Here is a 25,752-nt window from a genome sequence, read left to right on the forward strand (position 1 = left end):
CCAGTGCACACGTTTTCCACAATCTGCACAGGATCCGTCATTTCAACGACTTGACGGATCCTGTGCAGATTTGGAAGACGGAAATGTGAAAGAAGCCTTAGGGCCCCTTCACACTGTGCAATCAAAGTCTGAACGAGCGTTCGATTTGTGACGTTTATCCGTCCTCGTTCCGAGGTTGCAAAGTGTGACATGGCGTTACGATTTGCGACGCAGCCCAGCATCGTACGATGTGAAAGAAAGAGCAGAACTTTCTTTCGTCGTAAATGTCTCGCTGTGGCGGTCGAAATCGTAGTATGTGACGGCGGTCATACGAGCTCGTAATGCGACTACGTGGGTTGGGCTTCCGCATACCTGTCTCCTGATTGGGCGTGACGTTTTAGCACGCCCATGCTGGTAATACGTCACGCTCGGAGTCGTAGGACTATGGCGGTGTGAAGGGTAGCGTACGATTGCGACGCGTGACGTTCACATCGCAACTACGTCAGAAAAAGCGTTAACATCGTAGAGTGTGACCGCTGGCTACGAGCTCGTACTGCGATGTCGAATATGACGCAAATGCGTCGTAATCGTAGCAGAATCGACCAGTGTGAAGGGGCCCTTACTGACTCCAAAGCCCTGCAGGCATGGGTGAATCCGACCTAAGGACCTAAGTGCCACACCTGTCATGATCTCCATGGCCAGAGAACTAGCATAAGCCTCAATAGGAACAAGCTCTTGGAAGATGTAACTGTACTGACCATGAACTAAACCTACCGCATCATCTAGAAGTAGCCAGGTAGCATGTCCTACTTTTTATCCCTATATGCCCAGCGCCGGCCGGAGAACTAAATAATGCTAGCAGAGGGAAATATAAGACCTGACTCACCTCTAGAGAAATGCCCAAAAAGGAGACAGAAGCCCCCCACATATATTGGCGGTGATATGAGATGAAACAACAAACGCAGCAGGAAAATAGTTTTAGCAAATTTGAGGTCCGCTTTCTAGATAGCAGAAGACAGAAAGCATACTTTCATGGTCAGCAGAAAACCCTAACAAAACACATCCAGAAATTACTTTAGGACTCTGGCATTAACTCATAATACCAGAGTGGCAATTCCTGATCAACAAGAGCTTTCCAGACACAGAAACGAAACTGCAGCTGTGAACTGGAACCAAAATACAAAAACAAAACATGGACAAAAGTCCAACTTATCTAGTAGATGTCTGGGAGCAGGAACAAGCACAGAGAGGCTTCTGATAACATTGTTGACCGGCAAGCATCTAACAGAGAAACCAGGTTATATAGCGACACCCAGATCTAATCAGAACAGGTGAACAGGGAAGATGATGTCACAAGTTAAATTCCACCAGTAGCCACCGGGGGAGCCCAGAATCCAAATTCACAACAGTACCCCCCCCTCAAGGAGGGGGCACCGAACCCTCACCAGAACCACCAGGGCGATCAGGATGGGCCCTATGAAAGGCACGAACCAGATCAGAGGCATGAACATCAGATGCAGTGACCCAAGAATTATCCTCCTGGCCGTATCCCTTCCACTTGACCAGATACTGGAGTCTCCGTCTGGAAACACGGGAATCTAGGATTTTTTCCACAACGTACTCCAACTCACCCTCAACCAACACCGGAGCAGGAGGCTCAACGGAAGGCACAACCGGTGCCTCATACCTGCGCAATAACGACCGATGAAAAACGTTATGAATAGAAAAGGATGCAGGGAGGTCCAAACGGAAGGAAACAGGGTTAAGAATCTCCAATATTTTATACGGACCAATGAACCGAGGCTTAAACTTAGGAGATGAGACCCTCATAGGGACAAAACGAGAAGACAACCACACCAAATCTCCAACACAAAGCCGAGGACCAACACGACGGTGACGGTTGGCAAAAAGCTGAGTCTTCTCCTGGGACAACTTTAAATTGTCCATCACCTGCCCCCAGATATGATGCAATCTCTCCACCACCGCATCCACTCCAGGACAATCCGAGGACTCCACCTGACCGGAGGAAAATCGAGGGTGGAACCCCGAATTACAGAAAAACGGGGACACCAAAGTGGCAGAGCTGGCCCGATTATTGAGGGCGAACTCCGCCAATGGCAAAAAAACAACCCAATCATCCTGGTCAGCAGACACAAAACACCTCAGATATGTCTCCAGGGTCTGATTAGTCCGCTCGGTCTGGCCATTAGTCTGAGGGTGAAAAGCAGACGAAAAAGACAAATCTATGCCCATCCTAGCACAGAATGCCCGCCAGAATCTAGACACAAATTGGGTTCCTCTGTCAGAAACGATATTCTCAGGAATACCATGCAAACGAACAACATTTTGAAAAAACAGGGGCACCAACTCGGAAGAAGAAGGCAATTTGGGCAGGGGAACCAAATGGACCATCTTAGAAAAACGGTCACACACCACCCAGATGACAGACATCTTCTGAGAAACAGGCAGATCTGAAATAAAATCCATCGAGATGTGTGTCCAAGGCCTCTTAGGAATAGGCAAGGGCAACAATAATCCACTAGCCCGAGAACAACAAGGCTTGGCCCGAGCACAAACGTCACAAGACTGCACAAAGCCTCGCACATCTCGTGACAGGGAAGGCCACCAGAAGGATCTTGCCACCAAATCCCTGGTACCAAAAATTCCAGGATGACCTGCCAATGCAGAAGAATGTACCTCAGAGATGACTCTACTGGTCCAATCATCAGGAACAAACAACCTATCAGGCGGACAACGATCCGGTCTATCCGCCTGAAACTCCTGCAAGGCCCGCCGCAGGTCTGGAGAAACGGCTGACAAGATAACTCCCTCCTTAAGAATACCTGTGGGATCAGAGTTGCCGGGTGAATCAGGCTCAAAACTCCTAGAAAGGGCATCCGCCTTAACATTCTTAGAACCCGGTAGGTACGATACCACAAAATTAAACCGAGAGAAAAATAATGACCAGCGCGCCTGTCTAGGATTCAGGCGCCTGGCGGTCTCAAGATAGATCAAATTTTTGTGGTCAGTCAATACCACCACCTGATGTCTGGCCCCCTCGAGCCAATGGCGCCACTCCTCAAACGCCCACTTCATGGCCAAAAGCTCCCGATTCCCAACATCATAATTCCGCTCAGTGGGCGAAAATTTACGGGAAAAGAAGGCACAAGGCCTCATCACGGCGCAGTCAGAACTTTTCTGCGACAACACTGCCCCAGCCCCGATCTCAGAAGCGTCGACCTCAACCTGAAAAGGAAGAGTCACATCAGGCTGACGCAACACAGGGGCAGAAGAAAAACGGCGCTTAAGCTCCTGAAAGGCCTCCACAGCATCAGGGGACCAATTAGCAACATCAGCACCCTGTCTAGTCAAATCGGTCAATGGCTTAACGACATCCGAAAAACCAGAAATAAATCGACGATAAAAGTTGGCAAAGCCCAAAAACTTCTGAAGACTTTTAAGAGAAGAGGGCTGCGTCCAATCACAAATAGCTTGAACCTTGACAGGATCCATCTCAATGGAAGAGGGAGAAAAAATATATCCCAAAAAGGAAATTCTCTGAACCCCAAAAACGCACTTAGAACCCTTGACACACAGAGAATTAGACCGCAAAACCTGAAAAACCCTCTTAACTTGCCGGACATGAGAGTCCCAGTCATCCGAAAAAATCAGAATATCATCCAGATACACTATCATAAATTTATCCAAAAAATCGCGGAAAATATCATGCATAAAGGACTGGAAGACTGAAGGGGCATTAGAAAGACCAAAAGGCATCACCAAATACTCAAAGTGGCCCTCGGGCGTATTAAATGCGGTTTTCCACTCATCCCCCTGCCTGATCCGCACCAAATTATACGCCCCACGGAGATCAATCTTAGAGAACCACTTGGCCCCCTTTATGCGAGCAAACAAATCAGTCAGCAACGGCAATGGGTATTGATATTTAACCGTGATTTTATTCAAAAGCCGATAATCAATACATGGTCTCAAAGAGCCGTCTTTTTTTGACACAAAGAAAAAACCGGCTCCTAAGGGAGATGACGATGGACGAATATGTCCCTTTTCCAAGGACTCCTTTATATATTCTCGCATAGCAGTATGTTCAGGCACAGACAGATTAAATAAACGACCCTTTGGGTATTTACTACCCGGAATTAAATCTATAGCACAATCGCACTCCCGGTGCGGAGGTAATGAACCCAGCTTGGGTTCTTCAAAGACGTCACGATAATCAGACAGGAACTCAGGGATTTCAGAGGGAATAGATGATGAAATGGACACCAAAGGTACGTCCCCATGAGTCCCCTTACATCCCCAGCTCAACACAGACATAGCTCTCCAGTCAAGGACTGGGTTGTGAGACTGCAGCCATGGCAATCCCAGCACCAAATCATCATGTAGATTATACAGCACCAGAAAACGAATAGTCTCCTGGTGATCCGGATTAATACACATAGTCACTTGTGTCCAGTATTGTGGTTTATTATTAGCCAATGGGGTGGAGTCAATCCCCTTCAGAGGAATAAGAGTCTCCAAAGGCTCTAAATCATACCCACAACGATTGGCAAAGGACCAATCCATAAGACTCAACGCGGCGCCAGAGTCGATATAGGCGTCCGTAGTAATAGATGACAAAGAGCAAATCAGGGTCACAGACAAAATAAATTTAGACTGTAAAGTGCCAATGGGAACGGATTTATCAAGCTTTTTAGTACGCTTAGAGCATGCTGATATAACATGAGTAGAATCCCCACAATAGAAACACAACCCATTTTTCCGTCTAAAATTCTGCCGCTCGCTTCTGGACAGAATTCTATCACACTGCATGTTTTCTGGCGTCTTCTCAGTGGACACCGCCAGATGGTGCACTGGTTTGCGCTCCCGCAGACGCCTATCGATCTGAATGGCCATTGTCATGGACTCATTCAGACTTGCAGGCACAGGGAACCCCACCATAACATCCTTAATGGCATCAGAAAGACCCTCTCTGAAAGTAGCCGCCAAGGCGCACTCATTCCACTGAGTAAGCACAGACCATTTACGGAATCTTTGGCAGTAAATTTCGGCTTCATCTTGCCCCTGCGATAGGGACATCAAAGTTTTTTCTGCCTGAAGTTCCAAATGAGGTTCCTCATAAAGCAAGCCCAAGGCCAGAAAAAACGCATCCACATTGCGCAACGCAGGATCCCCTGGTGCCAATGCAAAAGCCCAATCTTGAGGGTCGCCGCGGAGCAAGGAAATCACAATCCCAACCTGCTGTGCAGGGTCTCCAGCAGAACGAGATTTCAGGGACAAAAATAACTTACAATTATTTCTAAAATTCTGAAAGCTAGATCTATTCCCTGAGAAGAATTCCGGCAAAGGAATTCTCGGCTCTGATACCGGAGCATGAACAACAAAATCTTGCAAACTTTGTACTTTCGTGGCGAGATTATTCAAACCTGCAGTTACACTCTGTAGATCCATTATAGACAGGTGAACATAGAGCCATTCAAAGATTAGAAGGAGAGAGAAAAAAAAGAAAGACTGCAGCATAGACAGACTGGCAAGTGATCCAATTAAGAGCACACTCACAACTAGAGAAAAAAAAAAAAAAAAATTCTCAGCAGACTTCTTATTTCTCTCCTTTCTCAGCCAAGGATTTTAACCCTTTAGTGGGCCGGTCAAACTGTCATGATCTCCATGGCCAGAGAACTAGCATAAGCCTCAATAGGAACAAGCTCTTGGAAGATGTAACTGTACTGACCATGAACTAAACCTACCGCATCATCTAGAAGTAGCCAGGTAGCATGTCCTACTTTTTATCCCTATATGCCCAGCGCCGGCCGGAGAACTAAATAATGCTAGCAGAGGGAAATATAAGACCTGACTCACCTCTAGAGAAATGCCCAAAAAGGAGACAGAAGCCCCCCACATATATTGGCGGTGATATGAGATGAAACAACAAACGCAGCAGGAAAATAGTTTTAGCAAATTTGAGGTCCGCTTTCTAGATAGCAGAAGACAGAAAGCATACTTTCATGGTCAGCAGAAAACCCTAACAAAACACATCCAGAAATTACTTTAGGACTCTGGCATTAACTCATAATACCAGAGTGGCAATTCCTGATCAACAAGAGCTTTCCAGACACAGAAACGAAACTGCAGCTGTGAACTGGAACCAAAATACAAAAACAAAACATGGACGAAAGTCCAACTTATCTAGTAGATGTCTGGGAGCAGGAACAAGCACAGAGAGGCTTCTGATAACATTGTTGACCGGCAAGCATCTAACAGAGAAGCCAGGTTATATAGCGACACCCAGATCTAATCAGAACAGGTGAACAGGGAAGATGATGTCACAAGTTCAATTCCACCAGTAGCCACCGGGGGAGCCCAGAATCCAAATTCACAACACACACCTGTCCACAGGCTGCATGTGGTATTGCAGCTCAGCCTCATTTACATGGCATCACTCATGGAAGAATACAGTGCATTTCATGTAAAAAAAAAATAAAAAAAATACAGTTTTGCCATAAAGGCTCTCGAAATGACTATGTATGTAGAATAGGTTGTCCGTTAGCAACATATTTACACCATTTGTTTCTTCAACTTTTTGTTTTTTCGTAGTAAAAGTCTAAGCTCCTACAATGAGTTTTTTTCATGCTGCAGATTTTCAAAAACGCATCGTGGGAACATAGCCCAATAATATGTCATCATGCATGCATGCATGCACAGTACGTACACGGCAAAAATATTGGCGGTGGGACAAGTCGTAACTCAGTGTTTCTAACGACACCAACCCTTTATATCATTTTTGGTGCTGCACATTGATACGATACCCGATGACATAATACACAGTCATAGGAAGCCATAAAGTAATAACGCAATAAACAAACCTTTGGGAGACTTGGAAGCTCCAGTGTCATCCTCAGTACTTATTCTGCTGGCACTTTGGCTGTCAGGGGCGCCCTCCCGCCCCGTGAGCTGCAGGCACCGGACCAGCTGCCCCTGTCAATTGCACTGTGCAAACTCCACACAAGCTGAAACAATTTAGGACAACAGAATAAATAGCAAATCCTTTAAAAAAAAATAAAAATAAAAATTTATAAAAAAAATGCAACAACAACAACAAAAATCTATGACCAGGCAGCCAAAGGGGCGCACAACTGGGGCCCACACCCTGAGCGACTTCGAGCAGAGATCTAAGCAGCCTATAACTCCCAGTCCATAAAAAAAATTGTTTTCTAACTTTGTGTAACTCCATAGTCGTCACTTCCTCGTATTTGGTGCTCGCCTTCCCCCTCCTCCTGTGCTAAAATGAAAGCACAGGAATCTGTGTGCTGCAGGCATTGCCCTGACTTGCAGACACTGATACAGGAGAGGATGGCCCCTCAGTCACCGCTGCAGGGCGAATACGCTTGTAGGAAGGGCGGATAGTTTATTGCGAAGTTTGGTTTAAAAGTAAAAAGTTAGATGAACTTAAAAATAAATAAACTTACAGGCAGCTGTCGGGACATGTGCAGACACAGACAGCTGTGCAAGTACATTATAAGGGCCACTTGCCTTCCAATGGGAGTATCAAGCAATAGGGGCATGTTCACAGTTATAGGTTTTCTGCTGAAAACCTATGTATCCATAGAGGAATCCGCAACAGTAAATCGGCACCACAAAACTCAGAATTGGGGTGGAAATTTAACAGTAGAAAATAACAGCATGGAAAATAATATCCGCACCGTTTCCGCACGGAATTTCCCGCACCATTAGCACAGCATTTTTGTTTTACCATTGATTTACATTGTACTGTAAATCACTTGCGGATCTGCAGCGTTTCTGCACCGCAAAAAATGCTGTGGATCCGCAGGAAATCCGCAACGTGTGCACATAGCCTAAGGGGATATTCACAAGCACTAGATCAGCTGTAGTTTTCCCAAGCATTTTAATGCCGCTTGTATAAATTCAGTTTGTTGCTGACCCAGTTCCCCCCTCCCCGCAGAAATAATAATAATAATAATAATAAAAAAAAAATCTGATTAGTTAAAATAAATGTAAGTTACAAAATTGTCATCATCCTATTGTCGAACAAATATGATCTTACCTTTATGTTAACAGGGAAGGGAGGGTTGGGTGTTTATATACTGTATATTGCAGATTTCCTATACAAATTTTCCCGGCAGAAAATTGGTAGAGTATTACAGCTTCAGGAAAGTGGATGTGATTTAAAGAGGGTCTTTCACTGGATTTTTATTTTTTTTTAAACTTAATACCTCCTCAAATTGTCACTGCTTATTGAACAGTTTTTATTTTTATTCCGTGGAGCTCCATTGCAAAAGTTATGTCCCCCCAGTGATTATGGTTCAAGTTTTTTTCTTTCAACCAAGTGGGTGCGTACCACAGAACTCCTTTGTGGGCATTTGCTTTTTCACCTCCGAGTCTACAGGCTAATCAAAAACACGGCCGCACCCACAAAGAGGTTCTGTGGTATACACCCAGTCGGCTGAAGGGAAAATGTGCACCATTATTTTGGGGTTGAGGGGGATACATAACTTTGAAACGGATAGTACTCTGCTTATAAAAAAAAAAAAAAAAAAGTTAAAAACCTGTTAGATCAAATAGTTGACATCCAGCGCCTCTTTGGACGAAGGATCCCAGGAAATCCAAGGTTTCTCAAAACAACATCTATTTATTTCTTCATATTAAAAACAGGTAATAAAAAAAGGTCACTGAGTGTATCCAAGCTGCCTGACCTTTTTTGTTACCTGTTTTTAAAATGAAGAAAGATATTTTAAGAAACCTTGGATTTCCTGGGATCCTTCGTCCAAAGAGGCGCTGGATGTCAACTATTTGATGCACATCAACCTTCACCCAGTGGATCCGTGCAGCCTGCAGGACATATTAACCAGAGGAGGAGGTGAGCTGACAATCTCATTTTATCCTTCTATATTAATTTCAAAACACTGTTTTTCGGTGATTACTTTGTATCTCCGTTCATACTGCACCCACACACACAAATGATACACTATTTGAAAGGTAAACTTGCCCCTTCGGCAAGAAAATAGCCAAACCACACATCCACGATGTGATCACAAAATACATTTTAAACATTAATTTTCATTAAACTGCAGGAAAAATGACCTGCAGGTGTCAACACACTACCCCAAAGCACACTAAGGTCGGGATCACACATACGCGGGATACGGCCGAGTCTCGCAGGTGACAACCCAGCTCTGGCCTGTGACTATTTGCAGTGGTCAGGGACTGGAAGGGCATGTCAGCGGATGTTTCTCTGTATGTTACTGTAAGGGGTGATTATTTGTACACTATAGGGACCAAGACAAGGAACCAACCAACCTGAGGTCGATAAGAATTATTGGGATATTCTTGGTCCAGGTCTATACTGAGGGCACCTGTGCAGACGCCATGCCACCAACGCCACGGGTATTGCACTGAGGTGTCCGGTAATTGCTGTGCACCTCCAATGTGGAGCTCAATTGTAATACTGCCTTCTTCCTCCCATGGTGGGACTTACTGCACAATTACTACTTACAGATTACATATAGACAGACAGCACAGATTTCAATTAGTCAATGCCAGTCTAAATTCATGGTGGTCCAATTGTGAGCAAATGACACAGAGCACCTTCCATCAGGTCTGCCTTATAAGTTTCTTTCCCCTTGCATCTTTGTTGCTGTTCACAGGCTTGCATTGTAAGCAGTGCACAAGCCCACACCAACCTCCCACTTCTTTTCCGAGGGTGTTTCTGCAATCTGCTCTATACTTTCCCCTTTATTAAGTTCTCAAACACAAGAGCTGCAATGGAGGGGCTGCTAACTCCACAAGAAAATCTGCTGCCTGCAGCAACTAGGGGGAGCAGTGACCAATAACTATACACTTTTAGGGGCTCTATAGCTTTATGTTATGGTCATAAACTGCTGCAAAAAATATATACATTATATATTCTTGTCAATGGGACTGAAAGAAATACACAGTTTAACTTTCTCCAGACGTTAAGTGGAGCGGATGTCGATCATGCACACCTCTTCTATATTCACTACAGGGCACTGCAGAGCCCCATTCTCAGGATCGCTGGTGGTCCCAGGAGTGTAACCCCTCTAACCCCAATCAGTATACTTATGTGGAATAGGGTTGGCACAAGATAACCAACTTATTGTGAATTCTATGTCTTCATTTTTTGGGCATTCTGTTCAAGTCTATTTTAAAAAGATCCAGCAAAAAAAGAAAGATTGACTTCCATTAGAATTAATGAAATAAATAAATAAAAACATAACAGTATAAGGCTATGTGCACAAGTTGCGGATTGGGGTGCGGATTTTTCCGCACTGTTTTTGCAAAATCCGCAGGTAAGACGCACTGCAGATTACCCAAGGATTTACCGCGGTTTTTGTGCAGAGTCTACTGCGGTTTTACACCTGCGGATTCCTATTATGGAGCAGGTGTAAACCGCTGCGGAATCCGCACAAAGAATTGATGCATGTGCACAGCGGATTTTGTTTTCCATACGTTTACATGGTACTGAACAACGCATGGAAAACGGCTGCAGATCCACAACGTCGGGTCCGCAGCAAAATCCGCAACGTGTGCACATAGCCTAAGGCCTCAGTCAATGCGGATGCATTTTTTTGTAACAGAAAACTTGCCTTCCAACGGTAAAAGGCGACATTCCAACGATGAGTTTTTGATGTTGCAGATTTTCTGCACCTATTAAATTAAATAGCTTACTGGCATGTTTTTGAAAATATTCAGCGTGCAAGAAAAAAAAAAACCGTCACCAAAAACTAATTGAGGGACCGATGCTAAAATGGGATTGTTGCCTAAACTTTTCTTTAGTTTTCCATTAGTTTGTATTGAAGCGTTACCTGACCACTTGTAGCACAAATCTAATGATCGTCATCACTGTAGACCTAAACATTAGGAGAAGTTTTCAGCATCCACACTGCACATAACTAGTTTTTTTTATATAGTTACAAATGGCTGCACTTATTGTGAATACAAACAAGTTTGGAGCTAAATACCTTCCGGAATGATCTTACATCTTCTAAGTATCTGACGACTGATCGCTGACTACTGACCGCTCCCTTGGGCCACATCTACTCGTATAGACCCTAATTAGGACGCAAAGGTGAAACTATTCTTCAGGGTTGAGTTCACATAGGGCACATTTATTGCACATTATAGCACAATGTGCATTTAACACTTTTTTCCTATTGATTTTGGTGCAGATATTTGCTCCTGTACAAGTGACTGATCATTTTTACATTTCCTTTCACATTTTGCAGGAAGAAAAAAATCTAAAAATTCTCAGCACATCCACCATGGATATAGCGCAAAAATGTAGCCTGAATCCTGAGAATCGCAAGCATTTAGCTGCCCACATGATAACCTCAGTGAGTGATAACCCACAGAATCAGTGGCAGGGACTTTCCGAGCATCCCAATGAGAGCGCTAGATTTTGACAGTTATGTAAATATGTAGATAGACATCCATAAGGGTATGTGCCCCCCGATCAGTAATTGCTGCGGATTTGACCCTGCGTACTTATTCAGCGTCCAACCCGCAGCGTCCAGATGTTACAACATAGTGGATGGGATTTCTAGAAATCCAGGATTTCGCTTTCTAGCACCAATGCTCCCTTGATCCCCTCCCGCTCTTTGCTTACTTTTCCGCAGACCCAAGTAATGGTTTCAGCCAATCACAGGCTTCAGTGGTTGCGTGTCGCACTTACTCGGGGCCAGTGATTGGCTGCAGCAGTCATATTTAAATACATGATGTTATAACTGCAGGAAAGTAACCACAGGGGGATCGCTGGAGCGGCGCATAATTTGACAGGCGGGTGATTGTCTGCCTATTTTTTGGTCCGTGGGGCGAACCCTTTAAGAACGTATTTCCCGATTATAGAAATGCAGAGTCTCCAAAATAGGAGTTGTGTTCAAGAAAAAAAAAAAACAAAAAAAAAAACTAAAACCCTCCTCTATTATGTAACTACGTTAACAGGTAATTTTCTTTCCATAATGAAATATTAGAAAAGCCCGCAGGAGCTCGCTCCTCAATGGTCAGGGCATAACGGCGGTTTCTATGGTGAATTTTGAGGTGTCACAAGGAACAGTGGGATTTCTTTTATTAATTTAGTCAAGGGAAAAATCTAATCGGCTCTGCCAGTGTTTCTGCACAGGAAATTTGTTAGCAAAATTGCAGGTTTCTTCAGCTGTTATTAATAAGAAATGAATATACTTTCCATGAGGTGCTGCTAAACCCTGCACTGATTCTGGGGAGATCGGAAAAAGAGCCTTCATTAGTGTCTTCTGTCATTTGGATGAGGCTCGCCTATTCAAGTATATGGGTGCGCCCTTTTACCATTATGTCAGTCTGTGAAAATCGGTCAGCACTTGGATGTCATCTGAGTGCGTTTTTTAATGGACCCATAGACTTGCATTGCCAATTTTGATCCGCCAGTCAGATCAAAATCTGACGTCTCTGATTTATTTTTCCCCCAGGAAACCTGGGCACGGCCCCATAGAATAGCAAAGGTACGAGTGCTATCCGTGACAGCCACAGATAGCACTCGTCCGAGAATATCCGTTGTGTCCACGAGCCCTGACAGTGATAGAAATGACCCGTTCTGCAGATCAGTACGGTTCGGACCCCCAACATCTAGGTTTTATCACCTGACTACTTGATAGTTGATAACTTCTTCTTATTGGAACGCACCTTCAGAAACTGTCAGTAAAGAAAAAATTACAGCATGCTGTGATTTCTGAAATTGGATGCCATTCATCCACTCAAGTCTATGAGTGCGTGGAAAACTTCAGGCTGTAATCGGATGACATCTGAGTGCAGTCCTATTTCCGCTCACTGACACAATGGAAAAGATGGAGAAATTTTGTTCTCTATCTGAGAGAATCGGATCACGCCATGCTCGCACTCGGATCAGAGTGTCATTAGCATAACTGACCAGATTCTATCAGATGAGACAATACCATGGTGTGACCCTGGCATCAAGGTTTCAATCACACCACATGGCCATTGGAAAATTTGGACAAAAAAGCAGATTTGACAGGCTCCATGTGCCCGAAAAAATCCATGTAAAATATATATATAAAAAAATCCTTGTGTGAATAAACCTAATCACACAGCATTTTTTGGTCTTAATTTTTCTGTCTGAAATCCAAATATGAAAAAAACAAAAAACAAATATTTTTCTTCAGCTTCTTTTAACCACTTCAGGTCTCCAAAAGACAACAAGTACTTAAAAGAAGTGACCCGACCCTTCTCCAGGTGTCTTCTGCTCTGAAGCCGCTCAATACTTTACATTACAAGTCCTGGGATGGCTACAAAAGTACCTTGGTGCTTTTTTTTCGTTTGTTTTTTTCAAGCATCTCTGCTAAGAAAAAAAAACAAACAAAAAAACTCCACTTTATCATTGCATAATGGATTAAAAAAATAAATAAAAAAAAGAAAGTTTAAAAGGACATTTACATAAAGCACCTAAGAAATAAGTGACAAAACTGCAACGCCAGCATTTCCCGAAGCGGTTTCAGAGTCCTTATTTTTGCCTGCCAGAAAAGTCACCAATAACTAGAATAGCGCAACCATAAAACTGACCAGAATATTAGCGCCCGCAGCAGCCACCAGGGGGCGCTCAACGTAGGTTTTGCTGTCTACGAGATGCATAATTCAACAGAGGCCGCGGGCGCCCTCTGGTGGCGTCTTTCATTTAACATTGCAATTTGGCAGTATTACTACTAGATATGAAGTGCCTATGATGTCTATACATCTAGGGAATAAATATTACTCTATGCTAAGGACAGAGCACACCTAACGTGACAGGACAGCTGGGCACCACCACGGATGAAAGCATCTGTTGCCTACTTTAATGCAATGTGCACGCCTCCGGTGACGGCCGCTTTAAGAAGAATGACGCATGCGCAGTACGGTTCTCTGGGTTGTCCTTGGACGTTGAGTTGCGGGGGTCCCGGTCAACGGTGAGTGGTCACGTGGTCCGTCTATTAACTCTGTACGCGGCTGCAGTCTCCCACTGCTGCAGGCTGCGTCTGTCCACAGTGGGAGCGTCCTGAGTGGGTGCGCTGCGTGCAGTGACCGGCTGCAGGGCTCCATACACAGTCATGGAGGGCAGATACTCTGGGAAATGGCAGCTACTAGATAAACCGCACCTACTGACTAGGGAGATTGATAGAACGCTTTGTAAGAGGAGTTGCAGATGGGGCTGAAGTGTCATGGCCACTCTCTGCAGAGAAAAGTAAAGACACCTGAGAATACAGCCGACGGCTATGTGTAGAGAGGGGCCAAATCTGTATAATCAACTGGTTAGTCAAGTTGTTTTTTTTTTAAGCAGGGTTTTATAAAAGGGAATCTGTCAGTAAGATCAACCCTCTAAACCGCACTTTGATCTTTGAATTATTAATCCATTGACACCTTTGTATAGTCTATCTGTTGTTGCACTCCTAAGAAATTAGCAATGTATTCCATATGCAAATTAAGCATTAAATGCTCTGGGTGGGAAGGAGCACTTCCCGAGCCTCTGCCTCCACAGGTTGTTTTCCTGCCCAGCACCAGCCTATTTACCTTTTATTGATAGCCCCTATCTGATTTTAAGCTAAAGAGACTGACGATGGGTGAGGAAACTCGGGGAGGCAGCGGATCGGGAAGTGCTCTGTCACGCCCAGAGCATTTAATGCTTCACCTGTATATGAATTAAAACGCTAATTTATCGAGAGTGCAGCAGCAGATATAAGCTATAAAGGTGTCAATTGATAGGCACTATATATATATATATATATATATATATATATATATATATATATATATATATATATATATATATATATATATATATATATACTGGGTAGGGGGTATTTAGTTTTACTGATAGATGATTACCTTTTAAATGGATGTATTACATAGAAACTTGTGTTTTCAGCGTAACCAGGCAACAAGGTTTTGTATTATGAAATCATAGAGTAAAAGAAATCCCCCCACTATATTTCTGAAGTTTTACTGCCACTTTGTTTAGATCCATAACCACCAACATAATTGTGTTTTGGCAACTAAGATACTTGTGGCGGCTTATAAAGCCTAGAAGCGTAATGTTATAATATTTTTGCTATCTAATCTTAGAGTAGCATGATGTAGGGGCAGAGAGCCTGATTCCAACTTACTGGGCTGACTGCTGATGTTTTTATACAATCACTGTTTTATCAGCAGGAGATGACAGCCAGGTAGTCCATCCACACCCCGCAACACTGATTGACAGCTTTCTGCCTATGCATAGTGTACACAGCTGCCAATCAGTGGTGTGGGCGGGGTTATACAGAGTTGGTAGATCTGCAGCAGATAAAACGGATTTTTAAAAACTCAAAACTGCAGCATGCAGCCCAATAAGTGACACATCGCTGGAATCAGGGTCTCTGCCCCTACATCATGCTGCACTCAGGTAATTTACTGAACACCTCAGTAGATGTATATCACTGATCATAAAAGATAGTCTGGTGGATCTTACAAAGAGTGAGTGATATAGATCTGCTGTATAAGGAACAATGGCAGACCATTATTAGTATAGACCCAAAGAAAAAAGACCGAACGTTTGGTCAAGGAAAAATAGGACAAATAGAATTAAGGCTAAAAATACCTTTATTAGTGAGGGTAATGAGACGTAGCACTACAAGCAAAAGAGGTGTCCGCATGAATAATAAAACATGATTATACAAATAGTAAATTATATTAAAATCTATTGAAATCTATTAAAAAGCAACACACCAGGTAATGTGTGCAAAGAAATAATAATACCCAGGTATAGCAGCATAAGTGTCTGAGAGGCCCACAAAAAGGCAGAGAGAAATAGTGACTAAAATAAAAAGACAAATAAATAACTAGGTCTCAACCAATTGTGAAAAAAAGAAAATAATTACATAAATAATGTGCAATAAAGAAACTGACAAATATATAACTTATATATGAAAAAATGTTTGATAAAATATCACTCAAAAGTGCATGTGCACAGTGAGGAAAATATATGAATGCAAGGCTAATCAAAAAATGAATATAACCAAAGATTTAATTTGGGATTACAATGAATCAGATGGCTGTGAACAGTGAAAGTGCAAATAGATGCTATATATTATTATTATTATTTATTGTTATAGCGCCATTTATTCCATGGCGCTTTACATGCGAGGAGGGGTATACATAATAAAAACAAGTACAATAATCTTAAACAATAAAGTCATAACTGGTACAGGAGGAGAGAGGACCCTGCCCGCGAAGGCTCACAATCTACAAGGGATGGGTGAGAATACAGTAGGTGAGGATAGAGCTGGTCATGCAGCGATTTGGTCGATCGGTGGTTACTGCAGGTTGTAGGCTTGTCGGAAAAGGTGGGTCTTCAGGCTCTTTTTGTGTGTATGTGTGTGTGTGTATGTGTATATATATATATATATATATATATATATATATATATATATATATATATATATATATATATATACACTCTCACCGGCCACTTTATTAGGTACACCATGCTAGTAACGGGTTGGACCCCCTTTTGCCTTCAGAACTGCCTCAATTCTTCGTGGCATAGATTCAACAAGGTGCTGGAAGCATTCCTCAGAGATTTTGGTCCATACTGACATGATGGCATCACACAGTTGCCGCAGATTTGTCGGCTGCACATCCCAAAGATGCTCCATACAAGGCAGGATGGATCCATGCTTTCATGTTGTTTACGCCAAATTCTGACCCTACCATCCGAATGTCGCAGCAGAAATCGAGACTCATCAGACCAAGCAACGTTTTTCCAATCTTCTACTGTCCAATTTCGATGAGCTTGTACAAATTGTAGCCTCAGTTTCCTGTTCTTAGCTGAAAGGAGTGGTACCCGGTGTGGTCTTCTGCTGCTGTAGCCCATCTGCCTCAAAGTTCGACGCACTGTGCGTTCAGAGATGCTCTTAGGCCTACCTTGGTTGTAACGGGTGGCGATTTGAGTCACTGTTGCCTTTCTATCAGCTCGAACCAGTCTGCCCATTCTCCTCTGACCTCTGGCATCAACAAGGCATTTCCGCCCACAGAACTGCCGCTCACTGGATTTTTTTTCTTTTTCGGACCATTCTCTGTAAACCCTAGAGATGGTTGTGCGTGAAAATCCCAGTAGATCAGCAGTTTCTGAAATACTCAGACCAGCCCTTCTGGCACCAACAACCATGCCACGTTCAAAGGCACTCAAATCACCTTTCTTCCCCATACTGATGCTCGGTTTGAACTGCAGGAGATTGTCTTGACCATGTCTACATGCCTAAATGCACTGAGTTGCCGCCATGTGATTGGCTGATTAGAAATTAAGTGTTAACAAGAAGTTGGACAGGTGTACCTAATAAAGTGGCCGGTGAGTGTGTATATATATATATATATATATATATATATATATATATATATACAGTACAGACCAAAAGTTTTCTGTATTTTCATGACTATGAAAATTGTACATTCACACTGAAGGCATCAAAACTATGAATTAACACATGTGGAATTATATACTTGACAAAAAAGTGTGAAACAACTGAAATTATGTCTTATATTCTAGGTTCTTCAAAGTAGCCACCTTTTGCTTTGATGACTGCTTTGCACACTCTGGCATTCTCTTGATGAGCTTCAAGAGGTAGTCACCGGGAATGGTCTTCCAACAATCTTGAAGGAGTTCCCAGAGATGCTTAGCACTTGTTGGCCCTTTTGCCTTCACTCTGCGGTCCAGCTCACCCCAAACCATCTCGATTGGGTTCAGGTCTGGTGACTGTGGAGGCCAGGTCATCTGGCGTAGCACCCCATCACTCGCCTTCTTGGTCAAATAGCCCTTACACAGCCTGGAGGTGTGTTTGGGGTCATTGTCCTGTTGAAAAATAAATGATGGTCCAACTAAACGCAAACCGGATGGAATAGCATGCCGCTGCAAGATGCTGTGGTAGCCATGCTGGTTCAGTATGCCTTCAATTTTGAATAAATCCCCAACAGTATCACCAGCAAAGCACCCCCACACCATCACACCACCTCCTCCATGCTTCACGGTGGGAACCAGGCATGTAGAGTCCATCCGTTCACCTTTTCTGCGTCGCACAAAGACACGGTGGTTGGAACCAAAGATCTCAAATTTGGACTCATCAGACCAAAGCACAGATTTCCACTGGTCTAATGTCCATTCCTTGTGTTCTTTAGCCCAAACAAGTCTCTTCTGCTTGTTGCCTGTCCTTAGCAGTGGTTTCCTAGCAGCTATTTTACCATGAAGGCCTGCTGCACAAAGTCTCCTCTTAACAGTTGTTGTAGAGATGTGTCTGCTGCTAGAACTCTGTGTGGCATTGACCTGGTCTCTAATCTGAGCTGCTGTTAACCTGCGATTTCTGAGGCTGGTGACTCGGATACATTTATCCTCAGAAGCAGAGGTGACTCTTGGTCTTCCTTTCCTGGGGCGGTCCTCATATGAGCCAGTTTCTTTGTAGCGCTTGATGGTTTTTGCCACTTGGGGACAGTTTCAAAGTTTGCCCAATTTTTCGGACTGACTGACCTTCATTTCTTAAAGTAATGATGGCCACTCGTTTTTCTTTACTTAGCTGCTTTTTTCTTGCCATAATACAAATTCTAACAGTCTATTCAGTAGGACTATCAGCTGTGTATCCACCAGACTTCTGCACAACACAACTGATGGTCTCAACATCATTTATAAGGCAAGAAATCCCACTTATTAAACCTGACAGGGCACACCTGTGATGTGAAAACCATTCCCGGTGACTACCTCTTGAAGCTCATCAAGAGAATGCCAAGAGTGTGCAAAGCAGTCATCAAAGCAAAAGGTGGCTACTTTGAAGAACCTAGAATATAAGACATATTTTCAGTTGTTTCACACTTTTTTGTTAAGTATATAATTCCACATGTGTTAATTCATAGTTTTGATGCCTTCAGTGTGAATGTACAATTTTCATTGTCATGAAAATACAGAAATCTTTAAATGAGAAGGTGTGTCCAAACTTTTGGTCTGTACTGTGTGTGTGTGTGTGTGTGTGTGTGTGTGTGTGTGTATATATATATATATATATATATATATATATATATATATATATATATATACACTCAAGGTAGCAAAATTCTGGAGATGAATTCCTTGTAAACGGTCCCTAAACTGTTTATATGGACACTTTATATTCTCTATCCGTTGCCTTAATCCATAAAAAGTATTAATTTTTTTCAATATGCAAATGAGGGGTTAGGCACTTGGTCCCACCCAGGGCACTTAACAGGACTCTGCCTCCAAAGGTTATTTTTAACCTTAGCGCCTCCCTCTCTTGATAGATCAATGTGTCTGTGACATCTAGCGCCTGTGTAGGTCACTGCTCTTCTTGCTTCTGCACAATAAGGAACACTGCTCCAAACTTCAGCGCTCTACTGCGCATGCACCGCCCCGACGCTCTGTACACCCATACGTACGAAGCGTCCTCACTGCTCTTTTTCTGGGTGTACAGTGTCGCTGGGCAGCGCATGCGAACTAGAGTCCTGATGCCAGGGTCCTCAGCAGGCTAGTGTGCAGAAGCAAGGAAAGCGGTGATCTACGCAGGCGCTAGATGTCCTGGCATCATTGAGCTATATTTCTTTATAATTATTATTATTATTCCAAGATCTATTTATTAAAAACAACTTTTTAAAATTAACTTTGTTCGTGGGGAAAACCTGGTTAAGTGCTGTAGGTGGGACAAAGCACTTAACAATTTATTTACATATTTCAAAAATTGTGGATTATTCTGGATTCAGTCAATGGATAGCAAATATAAAGGTACCAATGTGTTTATCTCTCACCTAGCTACATGCCCATATGTAGGGATTAAGGGGGGTTATCTTACTGACAGGTTCAGGTAAAAAAAAAAATAAATATAATATGTATATGTTTTTTGTTACTATATTTGTGGTAATATTTTACAACCATATGGACTATCTACTGAAAATGACTTGTTACGTACTAAAGATTGTCCTTGTTTTATGCTTCTTATCCACAGAAAGACACACAGGGTACGAAAGAACTTGAAGCATGAAGGTTCAGAGGATGGTGCTGGCATCTCGGCCCGGTAGGTAATTTACTTTTTGCCTTGTTTAATACAAAAGTAAAAGCAATCGGAGCTGTGCCTCATTAGGCACAAGAAGGTGACCAGAAGCATTAAGGGATGTTCTTCAGTAGTAAGAGGGTAGACTGAAGGAAGCCGGTGTGTGTGCGCAATACATGGAATAGAGAAGATAACTTCACTCTGACTGATGGGAGATCCAGAGAGATGGTTGATGGAACGCCTCTGGGTGATCAGATAAGTCAGGAACCAGAAAACCTACATTTATAAAGGAAATCTGTCAGCAGGTTCTTGAACCGTATTTCTTATGTAGGGGCAGAGAGCCTGATTCCAGCTATGTGTCACTCACTGTTCTGCTTGGTGCAGTTTTGATAGACTCCCTGTTTTATTTTTCTTTCTGCTGTAGATGTAGCAGAGCTCTAAATGCTGAGCTGTGTATAACTCCGCCCACATTGCTGATTAACTGTTTCATGGCTGCCAATCAGTGATGAAGAAAGGGTTACACAGATTAGCTGGACTGGTCTGCACGTGAGCTCTAGTCCTCTAAAGATAATCTCCTTTGTTTTGAACTACAGCACACAGCCTAGTAAGTGATACGTCTGTAATCCGGCTTTTTGCCCCTACATTATGCTGCTCTCAGATTAAATAGCAAAAACCCTCTGACAGATTTTCTTTAAACTTAGTCAATCCTGTGTGTGAATAGGGCTAATTTCACTAGGAGTGCACCATTTAAAGGGATTTTCCAGTTTCGGAAAACTCCTTTCCTCCGGCTGCAGTTTATTTGAAAAAAAACACAATCTGCACTGTACCCTCCCTGGGTCCAGCGCTGAGTCTCCACCACTTCTCCTGGTGTCTAGCATTGTCGGTAGTGTCGATGTCACGTCTGCAGCACTGCAGTTGATTTGGGAAAGGCTTCTGAGCTCACTAATTGTCTGCAGTACTGTCTGCTTGACGTCAGCGCTGCAGACAATAACAGGCACTAGAAGCAGCGGCGGAGACTCAGTGTTAGACCTGGAGAAGGTGAGTAACACTTTTTTTTTTTTTTTTTTTTTTTTTTAACAAACTGCATGCTAAGTGTCTTATCTAATATATGCACAAAATGGTCATCACCATGCGATAATTCACACAGTGCTGTCAGATAACACATTCCACAGTAAAGGGAATAATTGTGTAGATGAATTTACTGACCAGTGATCATGCACATGGTGATGTCACAGCACACTGTGTATGTGCACAGTCCTACCACAGTGCAAAGACTATCTACTTGCTGGAGAATGTACAATGTCACTATCACACACTGTAACTCCATTATATATTTATTTTTTTTTACACATACGTTGCATCTATTTTGCTTTTTTATGTATCCTTTCTTTTTCCTTTGATTATATTTATTTTTTTTATCTGTCATTGAGGGAAGTGTTAGGGATCATATGCTTTCTAGAATTATATATATCTATATATATATCTATATATATATATATATATATATCTATATATATCTATATATATCTATATATATATATATATATATCTATATATATATATCTATATATATATATCTATATATATATATATATATCTATATATATATATATATATCTATATATATATATATATATATATATATATATATATATATATATATATATATATATATATCTATATATATATATATATATATATATATATATATATATATATAGTGTGTAAATGAGTACAAATAAAAATATGACCATACATTTCCATCTGTCTTCCATGGGCTGCAAAATGTTCTAAAAATCAAAATGGATAATGCGCACAAATGGATGCTAATTTGACAAATGTTTATCCCATTAGATACTTTTTTTTTTTTTTTTCAGGATAAATGTTGTGACAAAGTTTTCAGTGTCTGAACCAAGTGCCAAACGTTATTGAAAAGTGTGAAAGTGACTTGTGCTGACGTGTGATCCTGCTGTATTTTTAGATCCCTGCAAGAGTCCAAGTCACAGAAATAGGGCGTGTAGTTTAGATTTAGCACACCACATCTCTATACCACCTGTGTGACACAAATCGCACACGCTGGAGAGTGATCTGCACGGCCACTGAATTCAGAGCAGCAGATGTTTCTCCTGGCTGGATGTGTAGTGGAAATATCTGTCTTCGGTCAGCTCTTAGATTTGAGTAAATCCTTCAATATTCTATAAAAAAAATTACAACTTTTTTTAAGAACTCTGTTATTCTTCCTGGATATAACTGGGAGTAACATACCTAGGGTATGTTTCGTGCCTGCATGTTGGCACTGATTGGACAGTGTAGGAATGCTTGACATGGTTCTTTAAAGTTTTTAAAGTGCGGGTGCGCTTTCTCATTAAAGTGCGGGTGCGCTTTCTCATTAAAGTGCGGGTGCGCTTTCTCATTAAAGTGCGGGTGCGCTTTCTCATTAAAGTGCGGGAACACTATACCTAGTTCCCAATTTATTTATACATTTCCAGGAGGATCAACAGAGGAACATGGCAATGTACTTTTCTGAGAAAAGATGTTGCAGAAATGACATAAAATGAAAGTAAATGCAAAGTCTAAAGAAATAAACCTTCCCAGTTTGGCCATTGCTCGTCTTGCCACCCATTTCGGCAAAGGTGAATTGATACCTAGCAATGTTGTGTATTTTTACTCAGGAAATGATGGGGAGCCCGTAACTGAAAACTTCCGCCTGGAGGAAGCAGATGTTACAGAGGAGCTGATGGATGGACAAGTGCTGACCCAAACCTTGTATATTTCTGTGGATCCTTACCTGGTGAGCAGTCTGTGCGTCTTTATGTACAGAAGTCTGCATCAGACCTGAATGGCTGGAATCGCAGCGTGCACTAGTTTCTTCCTTATTTTGGATGAGACTCGCCCATTCAAGTCTATAGGTGCGCAAAAAATAAACAACAAAAACCGACCCCATATCTTTTCTAACAACTCGGTGTTGTACTGTTCCTCCGTTATTACCCCAGGAATTATATAAACTATTTCATGGGTGATCATGGGTGATTTCAACATCCCCATTGCTTCTCCCCTCTCCCCATCTGCTTCTCACCTTTTATCTCTATCCTCCTCTTTCGGCCTCTCGCAGCATACTAACTCTCCAACGCATGAAGATGGAAACTCCCTTGACTTGGTCTTCTCCCGGCTTTGCTCAGTGGATGATTTCACAAACTCCCCTCTCCCGCTCTCTGACCACAACCTTCTTTCATTCTCTATCAAGAACTGCCATCCCGCTCAGGTCACCCCCACTTTCCACACTTATAGAAACATACAGGCCATTAACACCCAGAAACTTATGAAGAACTTGCAGTCCTCATTGGCCCCAATCTCCTCTATCTCATGTCCTGATTCTGCTCTGAAGCACTACAATGAAACCCTGCAAAGTGCCCTGGATGAAGCTGCTCCTCCTATACATAGAGCAACTCGACACAGACGGCGACAACCGTGGCACACGCTGCAAACACGTTTCCTGCAGCGGTGCTCCAGGTGCGCCGAACGTCTGTGGAGAAAATCTAATCTACCCAAAGATTTCATCCATTATAAGTTCATGCTAAAAACATACAACTCTGCCCTTCACCTCTCCAAACATACCTATTTCAACACCCTCATCACCTCACTGTCCAATAACCCTAAACGTCTCTTCGACACTTTCCAGTCCCTACTCAACCCAAGAGAGCAGGCCCCAACCACAGATCTCCGCGCTGACGATCTGGCCAATTACTTCAAAGAAAAAATTGACCACATTCGACAGGAAATCATCTCCCAATCTCTTCATACCAGGCACTGTCCTCCCTCCCCCACTGCATCTAGTTCACTCTCTGACTTTGAACCAGTTACAGAAGAAGTAAGCAGGCTCCTTGCATCTTCTCGCCCGACCACTTGCACCAGTGACCCCATTCCGTCACATCTCCTCCAGTCCCTTTCCCCGGCTGTCACCTCTCACCTAACAAAAATATTCAACCTTTCCCTCACTTCCGGTATTTTTCCCTCCTCATTTAAGCATGCCATCATACATCCATTACTTAAAAAACCCTCCCTCGACCAAAACTGTGCCGCTAATTATAGACCTGTCTCTAACCTTCCCTTCATCTCCAAACTCCTGGAACGCCTGGTCCACTCCCGTCTTACCCGCTATCTCTCAGATAACTCTCTTCTCGACCCTCTTCAATCTGGCTTCCGCTCTTTACACTCTACTGAAACTGCCCTCACTAAAGTCTCTAATGACCTACTAACAGCTACATCTAATGGTCATTACTCCATGCTAATTCTCTTGGATCTTTCCGCAGCATTCGACACTGTGGATCATCAGCTCCTCCTCACTATGCTCCGCTCCATCGGCATCAAGGACACCGTTCTCTCTTGGTTCTCCTTCTATCTCTCTGACCGATCCTTCACTGTATGTTTTGCTGGTTCCTCCTCCTCTCCCTTTCCCCTTACTGTTGGGGTTCCTCAAGGATCAGTCCTAGGCCCCCTCCTCTTCTCTTTGTATACTGCCCCTATTGGACAAACAATCAGCAGATTTGGGTTCCAGTACCATCTCTATGCTGACGACACCCAATTATACACCTCTTCTCCTGCTTTCACTCCGACCTTCTTAGAAAACACCAGTGATTGTCTTACCGCTGTCTCTGACATCATGTCCTCCCTCTATCTGAAACTGAACCTGTCAAAAACTGAACTCCTCGTGTTCTCTCCCTCTACTAACCTACCTTTGCCTGACATTGCCATCTCCGTGTGTGGTTCCATCATTACTCCAAAGCAACATGCCCGCTGCCTTGGGGTCATCCTTGATTCCGAGCTTTCATTCACCCCCCACATCCGATCACTGGCTTGCTCTTCTTATCTGCATCTCAAAAATATTTATAGAATTCGCCCTTTTCTTACTTTCGACTCTGCAAAAACTCTTAAGGCCCCGTCTCACACAGCGACGCTGCAGCGATACAGACAACGATGCTGATCGCTGCAGCGTCGCTGTGTGGTCGCTGGGGAGCTGTCACACAGACAGCTCTCTCCAGCGACCAACGATCAGGGGAATGACTTCGGCATCGTTGAAACTGTCTTCAACGATGCCGAAGTCCCCCTGCAGCACCCGGGTAACCAGGGTAAACATCAGGTTACTAAGCGCAGGGCCGCGCTTAGTAACCCGCTGTTTACCCTGGTTACCAGCGTAAATGTAAAAAAAACCAAACAGTACATACTCACCATCTGATGTCCGTCAGGTCCCTTGGCGTCTGCTTCCTGCTCTGACTGAGCCGCCGTACAGAGCAGAGCGCAGCGGTGACGTCACTGCTGCGCTCTCACTTTACGGCGGCTCAGTCAGAGCAGGAAGCAGACGCCAAGGGACCTGACGGACATCAGATGGTGAGTATGTACTGTTTGGTTTTTTTTACATTTACGCTGGTAACCAGGGTAAACATCGGGTTACTAAGCGCGGCCCTGCGCTTAGTAACCCGATGTTTACCCTGGTTACCAGTGAAGACATCGCTGGATCGGTGTCACACACACCGATTCAGCGATGTCAGCGGGACCTCAACGACCAAAAAAAGGTCCAGGCCATTCTGACACGACCAGCGATCTCGCAGCAGGGGCCTGATCGCTGGTACGTGTCACACATAGCGAGATCGCTACTGAGGTCGCTGTTGCGTCACAAAACTTGTGA

At 43.2% G+C, this 25,752-nt stretch overlaps 2 protein-coding genes across 12 annotated transcripts in view; one reads left to right on the plus strand and one right to left on the minus strand.

Annotated features, from left to right (window-relative positions):
• Positions 1 to 11,116, minus strand: part of MIDEAS (mitotic deacetylase associated SANT domain protein) — a 144,184-nt gene extending 133,068 nt beyond the window's left edge. The window contains exons 1-2 of one of the 3 annotated variants that reach the window (XM_077261335.1): positions 10,995 to 11,116; positions 6,861 to 7,041 (exon numbers count right to left, since the gene is read on the minus strand). The gene's annotated coding sequence lies outside the window, so the exon portion shown is untranslated. Of the gene's footprint in view, positions 1 to 6,860; positions 7,042 to 10,838; positions 10,964 to 10,994 lie in introns of those variants that run through there. The other 2 variants (XM_077261320.1, XM_077261328.1) reach the window with 2 other exon arrangements.
• PTGR2 (prostaglandin reductase 2) overlaps positions 1 to 25,752 on the plus strand; it is a 77,945-nt gene that overhangs the window by 29,325 nt on the left and 22,868 nt on the right. For 2 of the 9 annotated variants that reach the window (XM_077261408.1, XM_077261413.1), the window contains exons 1-3: positions 13,882 to 13,961; positions 20,025 to 20,093; positions 22,742 to 22,860. In XM_077261408.1, the coding sequence (XP_077117523.1) occupies positions 20,057 to 20,093; positions 22,742 to 22,860 (156 nt within the window). In that variant the 5' untranslated portion in view covers positions 13,882 to 13,961; positions 20,025 to 20,056. Of the gene's footprint in view, positions 1 to 13,881; positions 13,962 to 14,121; positions 14,304 to 20,024; positions 20,098 to 22,741; positions 22,861 to 25,752 lie in introns of those variants that run through there. The other 7 variants (XM_077261353.1, XM_077261384.1, XM_077261376.1 and 4 more) reach the window with 6 other exon arrangements.

The sequence above is a fragment of the Ranitomeya variabilis genome, chromosome 1 (assembly GCF_051348905.1).
Source record: "Ranitomeya variabilis isolate aRanVar5 chromosome 1, aRanVar5.hap1, whole genome shotgun sequence".
NCBI classification, from domain to species: domain Eukaryota; kingdom Metazoa; phylum Chordata; class Amphibia; order Anura; family Dendrobatidae; genus Ranitomeya; species Ranitomeya variabilis.